General features: G+C 43.4%; 2 protein-coding genes across 5 annotated transcripts in view; one reads left to right on the top strand and one right to left on the bottom strand.

Moving 5' to 3' along the window:
* Positions 1 to 13329, top strand: part of LOC140186350 (astrotactin-2-like) — a 1795681-nt gene that overhangs the window by 1161888 nt on the left and 620464 nt on the right. The gene's annotated exons all lie outside the window — the stretch shown is intronic.
* trim32 (tripartite motif containing 32) lies at positions 1102 to 4769 on the bottom strand. Its single transcript, XM_072240515.1, has 2 exons — positions 4684 to 4769; positions 1102 to 3640 (listed from the first exon to the last, which is right to left on the bottom strand). Exon 2 carries the CDS (start codon positions 3613 to 3615, stop codon positions 1678 to 1680), a length of 1938 nt encoding a protein of 645 aa, XP_072096616.1. The 5' UTR covers positions 3616 to 3640; positions 4684 to 4769; the 3' UTR covers positions 1102 to 1677.

The following is a 13329-nucleotide window of genomic DNA, read 5'->3' as shown; positions in this document are numbered from 1 at the left end:
GGAATCCTTCCTGGACACACCTAAAAAATCCTGCCCCACGTAAACCTTTTGCACTGAGTTATGTTGTAAATTCGGAAACATGGCAACCATAGAGCTCTCAGTAAACTCCCACACCACCAATGTGGTGAAGTTTTTAATCTCATAAATGCAAATTCAGCTTTGATCTTTCCTATCTAGTGACGTGAACAGTTGTAGTTCCACTTGCAAAAGCAGAACATTGGTTAAAGATCTGATCCAGTGCTCCCTCACTACTGAACCAATTTGGGAACATATTTTCATAATCAAATTTTTGAAATGAGATTTAGATCTAGAACCTTCTGATTTAGGGCTGTAATACCCAAGTGTGCATTTCTCTCGCTTTAACTTTGTGTTCCTAAATTAACTGATGTCTGGAGTAAAGGAAAAGGTGAACAAGGTTGGAAACAAAGCTGCTACCTTTCAGGTCAATACAAATTAATGGAAGCTCAGAGTCTTGACAGATCTCAGATCTGTGCAGTACTGATCTTATATGACAGAATTTAACACTTCCCCACCCCGTAACTGGCTCAACCCCACATAGAGTTTGTTCTGTAGAGTGGAAGATACAATTTAAGATATTTAAAACACATGTAAACAGGAAAGATTTAGAGGAATATGGGCCAAATGCAGTCAAATGGGACTTGGTTGGCACGGACAAGTTTGTTCGAATGGCCTGTTTCTGTTTTGTATAGCTCTATAACTTAACAATATGATTAAACAGAGATAATAAAAACAAAAACATAAAATCTGACAAGACTATGACTGACAGCCACCTTATGACAATGGCAATGACTGTCAAGTGTCCAGCCAATGACCAGAAGGAAATCTGTAGCAATTATTTCAGAGGTGTTTGCTTGAGTTCCAAGGGAAGCAATAATTACCCAAGGTATTAACAAGAGTGGAGGTTTTCCATTTATGGATAATGTATTTTCACTTCAGTGGCATGCAATATAGCATTTTAAATGAAAATTTTAAAAACACTTCGCTGACCTATCTGCAAAGCACTTCTGTGCCGCATCAGTTTACACCAGATACACAAAAATAGGCTTGAGAGAGTAACTGCTTTATTTAAAAGAAACTCCACTTTCCTTATCAGTCTGTCAACAAAACATCTTATTAACTTAGCTGAAGTGACAGCCTCAAAACTGGCTGTTGTCTAAACACAACCATTCTGAAACGAAAACAAAATGCTGGAGGAACTCAGCAGAACCTATGGAGGGGATTAAACAATCAATGTTTTGGGCCAAGAACGCCAACCATACTTTCAATGCATTAGGGTGCTCAAGAAATGAAACAAGAAAACATTTTGCAGATTTTTCTTTTGAGATTATCATTACTGTTCCAGAATGCAACATTAAAAAAAACTACAGTTTAATTTTCTAAAACGCTTTATTAAAGTGGCATTCACTGTGAAGCAAGGTAACTTCAAGTACTGTTTTACAAACTGCAGATCAAATGATCTGACCGTTTGCCATGACCATGTGCCAGAGTGGTCTATTTAATATGCTTTCCAGCATGCAGAAGAGTTAGTTTCATGGTCAGATCTTAATTAGATATTGTTATCCTCAGTGAGGTCTCCATTTCACAAGGACAAGGAGACCAAGTCTAAAACAGTTGATTGCTCCACTGACAGGAACGAGCTCACTTGCCTTTCGGAGATCAGTTTACAATCTGCCGCCTTGTATGATAGCTGTAGATCTTAATGCAGTGATCCCAGCAGTCCAACACCAGAAGCTGGCCCTTTGCTGACACAGCCACACCAACTGGACACACCAGGCCTTCTCGCAACAGGCTGACAAACCCACCCTCCTTGGGAAAGAGGAGGATCTCCTTGCGTCCGCTGTCAGCAACGATGAGGTTCCCGCCCGTGTCGACGCACATCCCCGCGATGCAGCGGAAGTCTTCGTTCTCGGCGAAGAAGTGGCTGTACTGTCGGCTGAGCTGCCCCTCCGAGTTGACGGAGCCAATGGAGAAGCCGCCCTCCAAGTGATGCTCGTTCTGACTGTTCTCTAAGTTCAGGCCCAGGCCCTGGGTGAAGTAGATGCTGCCGTTGGCATCACAGGTCACGAACTTGGGCCTGACCGCGCTGCACAGCCGGGAGTAGTTTACCACACCAACGTTACGGTCGACTGTTAGGCACCACAGCTTCCCGCCTTCCACATCTGTCACCACAAACTGCCCCGACGGCATTGCTGCAATGCCCCAGGGCTTTGTCAGCTGGTTCCTGTGACAGGCCACACACTGGCCCCCAGTCGTGTAGATCTTGACAGAGTTGTCATAGTTATCTGTGATGCCAATTAAGCCGCTGCTATTCACAGCCACAGAAAGTGGTATCAGGTTGGGGAGCTCAGCGCCAAGAAAACTCAGAACAAAGTTGTCGATACTGTTTGGGCTTCTTCGAATCTCCTTCATGAAGCCTTTCCTGTTGAAGAGCTGCACCCGGAAGTTGCCCCGATCTGCCACCAGCACTTCCCCTTGCACAGTCACGCATAGGCTCACCGGGAGGTGGAACATCCCAGGCAGGTTGCCATGTGACCCGATCTTCTTCAGGAGCTGGCAGCTCGGAGGCCCCGAAGCCACGCTTTCAGGCACCCTGCTTTTGGGTGGAGAAGCTGGAGATGGAAAGCTGGCCATCTCTTTGGAAGAGTCTACCTCTTGGGCCAGCTCAGAGGGGGCGAACATCTCCATGAGCGTTTCTTGGATGGTGACTGTGTGAGGCCTCGATTCAAGCTGACCAACTTCAATGGGATCCAGGTGATCCTTTTTAACCAGTTCCGGCTGCTGCAGTGTCAACTGAGCGGGCATGTTGTTAGTCAGATCAGGATCTTCTTCGTCGACATCCTCCTCCAGAAGCGCAGTGTCTGCCTGCTTGATTTTGGTGCTGAGGTAATCGCACCGAGAGACAATCTGCACCTCCGCTATGTTGATCAGGTAGGCATGTTCCTCCAGTACTTGGTTGTTCATCCTCTCCACTTCCGACACAGCCGAGGTGAAAGCCCTGCGGGATTTGGCCAGCTCTTCCTGCACCCTCCTCTCGGCCCGGGAATATTCCTGGTGGACGGCCTTGTACTTGGCCTGCATGCTTTTTGCGACAGCATCCACCGCTGCCTTCTTGCGCTGCATATCGGCCAGCATTTCTCGCAGCCCACCGAGCTTGGCCCCGATCTCCTTCCGCCGCTGCTCGGCTGCGGCCCGGATGGTGACCACCGGGTGCCCCTGCGCCTGGTGTTGGTCAGTCCTGCAGGTCTCGCAGAGGACCAGGCCGCACTTCTGGCAGAAGTTGCGAGGCAGCCTCTTGCGACAGACTTTGCACATGACCATGCACATCGCCTCGCTCAGGCTGGCTGAGTCAATAATCTTTAAAACCGTCAGATTGTCTGACAGCTGGGACAGGTTGTTCATCCTGGTTATTTTACTGCAGAAGGGGCAACGTACTCCATTAATGCTATCGGCTATCAGCTTTTCCAGACACTGCTTACATATGGTGTGTCCACACTGCAGGAGCTTCGGTCTTATTGCAGTCTGGTTGAAGGTCTCCATGCAGATGGGGCATTCTAACACCTCCCGAACAATATCGGCATCCAGGCTGGTAGCCATAGCCACGGCTAGGCATCTAATTCACCTAAGGGGAATGAAGAGCACAAATATTGGTAAGTAAGACGCAGCTGAGTAAGACAGAGTTTGCAGATGCTGGGATCTGGAGCAACACAAGATGCTGGAGGAGCTCAGTGGGTCTGGCAGTATCAATGGAAAGAAACATGTTGAATCAAGACCCTTCAAGGGTCCAGATAGAGTCTCCAACGTCAACTATTCCCCTCCACAAGTGCTGCCCGTCCACTGAATTCTTACAGAATCTTATGTGCTGATCAGTGTGGCATTACCTTCTGTACAGAATTTCCATCAGACCCACATAATATTGACATCAGCCAAGCAACAACATTTACTTTCCAAAGGGAAAGTGACGAACTGGAGGAGTACATTTTTTTTCTTATCAGTAGTAAACACACAATCCAAAATACTGGCTAATTGCAGCACTATCCATGGTCGAGGCAAATACTTTCACACTTAATCGCCAAGGCATTGTAAACTGCAGTTCAAGTACACGAATAGATTGGTAGTTGACCGTTAGCATACACTTGGTATGCCGAAAGGCCCGTATCCGAGCGGGAATATTGCATGAAAGTACTTTATATTGTTTGTGTGCCTTTAACACGTGTAACGTTACATGGTGAACACGGTATCAAGAGGTCAACGCGGAGCGTTTTATTTGAAGCCAATGATTCTGCAATTAAATCCCACAGAAGGTCACATCAGGCCTCAACGCCAAGCACCTTCCTCACCGCAAATAGCAACTTTCCGATTGCTGCTGTTTTGCTTACTAATGCAGCACAGCCCGTTGCATAATAATTTAAGTGTTGCTGGTTTAATTTCGACATGCAAATGAGAATTACTGCAATATCAGCAGTGGGATTGCAACCTTCAGGCTGCATTATTGCAGAGGTCGTGGCAGCCCGCCACCGCCCCCCCCCCCCCCCCCGCCCGCCCCACTCTATTCGACAGGCATCCTCTTATTTGCGGAGATAAATACCAGAGCAATTCAGGGTTTGCCGGAGAGCAGACAGCATTCCGGTGCAGTGATATCCGAGTTTCCACTGTGTAACTTACCAGCAAGGTACACAGCCTGAGCTTCTTTCTCCTTACCGCCGTACACCCGGGCCTTCCTCGTTTGTCACCCAGGAGCCCGCCCTCACAATACGCGGTGATTGGTCTCCTCCTCTGTAGAGGACGCAGGTTGATTGGTTGGCCCTGTTGACAATCGAGTGACCTGTAAATGCGCGTCGAGGTGAAATTTGTCGTTTGCGAATCTGACTAGTTTTTTCTCTGTCGTTTTTAATGTACCTCTGTTGAATGCACTGTCGAAAGTTTGTATGGGTGCATTATATTCTGAGCGCATGCTTTAACAGCAGCAGTTTATTTCGTGTCATCTTTAGTGACACATAATAGCGTTGAATCTTTTGAAGGTGCATTCTCTTAATAAAAAAAAGTTCTAGGTTTTAGTTCTACCAGTCAATTGTAATAATGCATTGTGATTATTACCGATGTAAATTGAGCATAGGACTGTTAGATTGGAATCAATATCTGGGAGAGAAACCGACAATGGTCCTCACTGAGGTTCAGTTGTCAATGAAGCAAAGGCTCTTGAAAGTAAGGAGTATTACAGGTGACAAAAGATATAGAGGTTAAAAGTTAAAAATGAAACATGAAGAGGAGACATAATACGGTATAAGTCAAGTTCAGGTGAAGTACAGTTGCAATGAAAGACTTGCTTCCAGTAGCAAAGCAACCAACTGGTGGCAGTGATTAAGCACATCTTCAATCTCTCACTACACTAGTCGGAGGTTCCCGCCTGCTTATAAAGGGCAACAATCATACCAGGGCCCACAAAGAGCAGGGTGAACTATCACAAAGTCTATTGCTTAGTGACACTCACATCTACTGTGATGAGGTGCTTTGAGAGGTTGGTCATGGCTAGAATCAATTCTTGGCTAAGCAAGGACTTGGACCCACTGTAATTTGCCTCTCATCACAATAGGTCTGCAGTGGATGCAATCTCACTGGCTCTCCACTGAACCTTGGATCAGCTGGACGATATCAATACCTACATTACGCTGCTGTTTATTGATTACAGCTCGGTGTTCAACTCAATATTCTAATCAACAAGCTCCAAAGGCTGGGCCTCTGTACCTCCGTCCGAAACTGGATCCTTCACTTCCGCACTGGGAGATGACAGCTTGTGCAGATCGGAAATAACATCTCCTCCTCGTTGACAGTCAACCTCAAGGATGAACGCTTAGCCCATTACTCTACTCCCTCTACACCCATGACTTTGTGGCTCGGCACAGCTCAAACACCATCTATACATTGTCAATAACACAATTATTGTTCACAAAACTTCAGATGGTGACGAGGAGGCATACAGGAGTGAGATAGATCAGCTGGATGAGTGCTGTCACAGCAAGAACCTCACACTCAATATCAATAGGACGAAGGAACTGATTGTGGTCTTCAGGAAGGGGAAGTCAAGAAACACACAGCAGACGTCATCAAGGGATCAGAAGTGGATAGAGTGAGCAGTTTCATGTTTCTGGGTGTCAGCATCTCCGAGGATCTATCCAAGGCCCAATATATTGATGCAATTACAGAGAAGGCATGGCAGTAGCTATACTTCATTAGGAGTTTTCGGAGAATTGGTAAGTGTCCAAAAGCACTTACAGATTTCTACGGATGTAGCCCAGAGAGCATTCTAACTGGTTGCATCACTGTGTGGTATAGAGAGGCTACCACACAGGATCGGAAAAAAATGCAAAGAGTTGTAAACTCGGGTAGCTCCATCATGGGCACTAGCCTCCCAGCATCCAGGACACCTTCAAAAGGTAATGCCTCAAAGAGGCATAATCTATCATTGAGGATGGCTGTCACCGAGGATATGCCTTCTTTTCATTTCTACCATCAAGAAGGAGATACAGGAACCTGAAGACACACATTCAACATTTCAGGACAGCTTCTTCCCCTGCACCATTAGATTTCTGAATGGACAATGAATCCACAAACACCAGCTCAGAATATTTCCCCTCCCTTTTTGCACTATTTATTTAATTTAAATTTCTTGTTTAATATATAAAAGTGTTAAGCTCCCAACAATGATCTTTCAGCCATGACTCAGTGATGGCCACAATGTCTTGCCTGCCAATCTCTAATTGCGCTACAAAATCATCTACCTCATTTACTACACACTTTCAAATATAAAACCTTCTGTCCTGTATTCATCACCCTGTTAGATTTTGCTCCCATTTTAACTTCAAATCATTCCATTGACTGCAATTTTCTACCATTCTACCACTGTTGGTAGAATCTCAGGTGGTGGCAAGAGGGCGCACAGCGATGAGATATGCCCACTATTGGAATGGTGCCACAGCAACAACCTGGCACTCAATGTCAGTAAGATGAAAGAACTGATTGTGGACTTCTGAAAGGGTAAGACAAAGGGACATATACCAATCCTCATAGAGGGATCAGAAGTGGAGAGAGTGAGCAGTTTCAAGTTCCTGGGTGTCAAGATCTCCGAGGATCTAACTTGATCTCAACATATTGATGTAGTCATAAAGAAGGCAAGACAGTGGCTATACCTTATTAGGAGTTTGAAGAGATTCAGCATGCCAACAAATACACTCAAAAACTTCTATAGTGGTACTGTGGAGAGCATTCTGACAGGCTGCATCACTGTCTGGTATGGAGGGGCTGCTGCACAGGACCGAAAGAAGCTGCAGAAGGTTGTAAATCTAGTCAGCTCCATCTTGGGCACTAGCCTACAAAGTACCCAGGACATCTTTAGGGAGCGGTGTCTCAGAAAGGCAGTGTCCATTATTAAAGACCTCCAGCACCCAGAGCATGTCCTTTACTCACTGTTACCATCAGGTAGGAAATACAGAAGCCTGAAGGCACACACTCAGTGATTCAGGAACAGCTTCTTCCCCTCTGCCATCTGATTCCTAAATGGACATTGAAGCTTTGAACACTACCTCACTTTTTTCAGTATACGGTATTTCTGTTTTTGCACATTTTTTAATAATCTGTTCAATATATGTAATTGAGTTACTTGTTTATTTATTATTATGTTTTATTTTATTTATTTTTTCTCTCTCTGCTAGACTATGCATTGCATTGAACCGCTGCTGCTAAGTTAACAAATTTTACATCACATGCCGGTGATAATAATAAACCTGATTCTGATTCTATCATCTGCCTATCCTTCTTCACAGTCTCACTACATACTGCATGTACCGACTGCCCCATCCTCAGCCCTAACGTTTCAGTCCCCAATTCCCTGCCAAATCAGTTTACAACCTCATAAGGATAAAATGATACAATAAGGATAAACTACTGTCTAAAATAAAAAAGAAACATCACCCTCATCGTTATTTGCCATGTTGTATGATGTGGGCGATCATGGGATTGACCATGATTGTTCTTGGCAAATTTTTCAACAGAAGTCGTTTGCCATTGCCTTCTTTTAGGGTAGTGTCTTTACAAGATGGGTGACCCCCCCCCCAGCCATTATCAATACTCTTCAGAAATTGTCTCCCTGGTGTTCAATGGTCGCATTACCAGTTGCTCATATGACCATCCACCACCCGTTCTCATGGCTTCGTGTGACCCTGATCAGGGGGCTAAGCAGGTTCTACACCTTGCCCAAGGGTGATCTGCAGGCTAATGGAGGGAAGGAGTAGCGTACACCTCCTTTGGTAGAGATGTATCTCACACCGCCAATATTTTTCAATAAATAGCGAATGGGTCGTTAAGAGAGGTGAAACCATTTCTGGTTAGAAAGGAGAATTTATAGAGAAAGTATGCAATAAGACCTTTATTGCAAGAACTGTCACAACCAGCAGAAGTTGCTTCAGAACTACACGTGTCTGTAATTTTCCGGGATACTACAAAGTGCATCCAACACGTGTCACTGTAATTCTGTGCCACAAAAAGAATGTAGGAAATAGATCAATAATATATGACTTTGTAGAGTTCTTTTTTATTTACATTATGAATTTATTGATTATTTTGAAGTAAAATTCAACAGGGAAACCACTTAAAAGTGTATTCAGTTGAAGAACGAATAATAGGCTGAGACAGAGGTAATGAAGTTTAGGAAACTGATTACTTTTATTGTTTATATAAATCATTTGAAATTATTAACCTCAGGATTTATTTTTACTTGAGAGAAGCCAATTTATTTATCCAACTGGAACAGTTAAAAACCAGTTTTGAAGTTATAATCAAAAATTCTTGGCTTAGTTTTTTCTGAGCTGTTAGCAGGGAACAACTGTCTTCTGATACGCTAATTCCTGAATTTGATTTGAATTTGTCCAACTGGGGTGGAACTGATCAAGGCTCACACAACAGTACAGCTCAGTTGTTTATTTAACAGTGCTTCAATGCATTGTGGCCTTTCAATTTTAAACTTTATTCATAGGAACATTTGATTTTGGACAGACCTCCAGTCTACAGTGATCATTTGCAACAGTATTTTCTTTTCAAAAATGGATAGGAAAGGCTTGTTGTGTGGGTTGGAGTTGGGACCCTTGTTATTCGCTAGTTATATAAATGATTTGGATGTGACTGTCCAAGGCTTGGTTAATAAATTTGCAGATTACACAAAATTAAGAGATGTTGATAGTGAAGAAATTTATCGTAGATTACTGGGAGCATTTTGTTCAATTAGGGAAATGGGCCAAGGAGTGGCAAATGGATTTTAATACATTTAAGTGTAATGTGATGGAAGGTCAAACCGGTGCAGCATTTGTACTATAAATATTCAGGCACTAAGGAGTGTAATGGAACAGAGGAACTAGGAATACAAATGCATTGGTATGTTGAAAGTGGTATCGCAGATAGACAGGGTGATGAAAAAAGGCATTTAACATACTGGCGTTCATCATCCAAGGCATTGAATGTAGGATTGGGACATTATGTTGCAGTTGTATAATCGTTGGTGAGAGCACTGGGAGTACTGTACATGCAAAACAAAAGATTTGCAGGAATGTTGTCATGGCTAGAGGGCTTGAAAAATAGGGAGTGGTTGGCTGGGTTAGGTATTCCTGGGAATTTGGGAGAATGACTTTATAGAAATAATTAAAATTATGAGAGGCATGGACAAAGTGTATCCTTGCAATATTTTTCCCCAGGGTAGGGGAGTCTATAATTTTAGGGTGAGAGCGGAAAGATTTAAAAGAGACGTGAGGGAGAGCTTCATCGCGCATAGTGTAGTGATTGTACAGAACAAGTTACCAGAGAAAATAGTTAAGGCAGGGACAAGTTGTATTATATAAGAAGCACTTGGATGGGTGCAAGGAAGAGCAGGGTTTTGAGAGAAATGATTTGAGTGCAGGAAATTGGGATTAGATGGTTGACACGGACTCACTGGCCAAAGGGCCTGTATCATGCTGTACAGTATTCCTCTGTGACTCTGTGGCATGGATGAATTATCTGAAGGGACTAGTTCCTTGTTGCATTACTCCACGACCATGGCTATGCAACAGCCGTTGATGTTGAAGAAGGTCCTGAAGAAGGGTCTCAGTCCGAAACGTCGGCTATTCATTCATTTGCATAGATCTGCTGAGTTTCTCCAGCATTTTGTCTGTGAACCTTTAAAGTTGCTTTATTTTTGAATGAAGGTGCCTTTTTGCTGCAGGTTTGGCTACAGAGTGAAACTCTGGAAAAAAAAACACTCTTTCCAAATTCTCAAAACAGAAGTAGACATGATTTGCCCAATGGCCCATACCATTAGCCATTGTGGGGAGAAGTTGGGGTGGGTAGAGAAACTGAGATTAAAATTTTAAATGATCTGTTGGAGTGAAACAGGCCCAACACATGCAGTTTCCTTAAGAAACCACATGTAATCCTGACAAATATAAAACTCTTGATTGGAAATAAGCCACATGATCCCTTGAGTCTTCTCTGCCAAACATTATGGCCATAGCTTGGCATGAGGTTCACTTTCTTGTTTCTTTCCCTTAAGCCTTAATTGTCCAATAATCCAAACATCTGTATTAGCATTAAATATATTCAATGACCCATTTCCCACCCCCACAACTCTCTTAAATGGAGAATTTTAAAGATTCACAGCCCTTTGATTGAAGAAAGTCCTCCATCTCCCTTAAATAGGCGAATCTTAATTCTGAAAATATGCCCCGAGTTCTTGATTTCCTCAGGGTGTGCTCTACTAAGCTGCTTTAGAAGCTTACATTTTATTTATTTATTTACAGTATTGTACAAAAGTCTTAGGCACATATATATATATAACCGGGGACCTTCAGACTTCTGCACTGTACTGTAGTAATTTTATGTATTGCACTGTAATGCTGCTGCTACTGCAAAAAGCAAATTTCATGACATATGTGAGCGACAGTGAACCAGATTCTGATCTGGGTCTCTATTGTGCACTGAGAGTCGGAAGGGGGCAGGAAGAGGGAAAAGGGAAGGGAGTGGGGAGGGAGCTGGATGCACCTGAAAGACTTTCTGTAATGATCAATGGAATGAAATTACCTCGCCAGGTGTCTCAAGGGTGGTTGTGTCTACACCCGCATCACCCCCTGCCCCTGGCTTTCCTTCTCTTCCACCTGTGTCCCACACCCCTCCATGGTGCTCCACCCTCATCATCCCCAACATCCTTTGCTCCCACCAGATTTACAAACTCACTGTCTGCTCCACATTGACAAATACAGTACTGTGCACAAGTCTTAGGCACCCTTGCTATATATACAGTATGTGCCTCAGACTTTTGCACAGTACTGTATTTTATTTAGTGATGCAGTGTGAAGTAGGCCCACCCGTCCCTTCGAGGCATGCCAGCAGCCCCTGACATCTCTAATTTAACCCTAACTTATTCACGGGACAATTTACCATAACCAATTAACCTGCCTGGTACGACTTCGGACTGTGCGAGGAAACCAGAGGACCCGGAGGAAAGTCCACGCATTTCATGGGGAGGACTCCTTACAGAACTGCACCAGTATTGAACTCTGAACTCCGAACTCTTAAACATCCCAAGCTGTAAATAGTGTTGCACTAACCATTACACTACGGTGATCCCAAGAATGAACCAAATGCCCGGTTTCTGAATTGTTTTAAATAAAGAAACCAATATTGCATGCAGTCTTCCAAGCGTGGTCCCACCAACACTCCCTTCGGTTGTAGCAAGACTTAACCCTCAATGCTCCTTCTTGTTTTCAATAAAGGACAACACTTCATTTGCTGTTTAATTACTTGTGAAAACTGCCTTTTATGTCATTAAAATTCAAAGGTTGCAGAACAGATTCACAAGTATGTTGCCAGGATGGCCTGAGGAGAAACTAGATAGGCTGGGACTGTAAGAGGCTGAGCGGTGGCCTTATAGCAGTATATTAAATCTTGAGGGTTATATTGTAGATAAGGAGGATGGTCACAGTGTTTCCCCCAAGGTAGACAAGTCTAGAAGCAGAAGCATAGTTCACAGTAAGAGGAGAAAATTTAAAGGGGACCTGAGGGGCAAATTTTTCATGAAGAATATGGTGGATCTATTGAATGTGCTGCAAGAAGAATTGGTCAAGTCATGCAATTAGAATATTTTAAACACAAAAGATGAATGGTCTCTGCCCCAAAACATTGACTGTTTATTCTACTCCAGTCAATGAGTCACAAACACGAGGAATTCTGCAGATGCTGGAAATTCAAGCAACACACGTCAAAGTTGCTGGTGAATGCAGCAGGCCAGGCAGCATCTCTAGGAGGAGGTACAGTTGACATTTCAGGCCGAGATCCTTCGTCAGGATGGACGAAGTGTTGCCTGAAACGTCGACTGTACCTCCTCCTAGAGATGCTGCCTGGCCTGCTGCGTTCACCAGCAACTTTGATGTGTGTTGCTCCAGTCAATGAGTGCCTGATTCGGTAAGTTCCTTCAGCATTTTCTGTGTGTGTATGGCTCAACATTTAAAATACATTTCCTCAGGTGCATGTTTAGGAAAGTTTTAGAGCAAGGATTCCCAACCTTAAGGCTATTGGTCCATGGTATAAAAAAGGTTGGTAACTCCAGGTTTAGAGGAATATGGGCCAAGCACAGACAACTAGGTCGAGTTTAGGTAGTCACCTTGGTTCACATAGGAGAGTAGAATCAAAGGGTCTGTTTATCTGTTACTGTGGCTCTATAAAGACATCCTGTTAGGGATTGTTCTGGGGTTATGAAATTATCACTGAACTAAAATGAGATCGAGACTTCAGGAAATAAAACTTGTGCATAATTTAACTTCCTGCTGAACTATGTGGCCAGTGAAACCCATCAGTCTGTTTTTGTCCCATTGAAACTACAAATGGGAAGACAATAGATGATGTACTGTAGCTGTTATTGACACATTGTTAAAGGTTTATCTCTGCCACTTAACACACAGTTCAGGAGAGATTTGTCATTTAATCTTCTGGTTAGTTTTATATTCATGGTTCCGCTGTAACAAAAGTGGTATACTTTGTGTAAACACGAGGAAATCTGCCAGAGGAAGATGGAGAGCAGGCAAGGAGTTATTGTGAGAGGGATAGATTAGATTATGAGGATACTCAGTCCTCGTTTATTGTCATTTAGAAATGCATGCATTAAAAAATGATACAATGTTCCTCCAGAATGATATCACAGAAACACAAGACAAACCAAGACTAAAACTGACAAAAAACACATAATTATAACATATAGTTACAACAGTGCAAAGCAATACTGTAATTTGATAAGAG

Source organism: Mobula birostris, chromosome 22 (genome assembly GCF_030028105.1).
Source record: "Mobula birostris isolate sMobBir1 chromosome 22, sMobBir1.hap1, whole genome shotgun sequence".
In the NCBI taxonomy this organism is placed as follows: domain Eukaryota; kingdom Metazoa; phylum Chordata; class Chondrichthyes; order Myliobatiformes; family Myliobatidae; genus Mobula; species Mobula birostris.
The sequence above is the reverse complement of the archived record's forward strand: the minus strand, read 5'-3'. Positions and strand labels throughout refer to the sequence as shown.

What these genes read in the sequence shown, in the direction of transcription:
- trim32 (XM_072240515.1), bottom strand. Translation starts at nt 3,615, where the DNA reads ATGGCTACCAGCCTGGATGCCGATATTGTTCGGGAGGTGTTAGAATGC.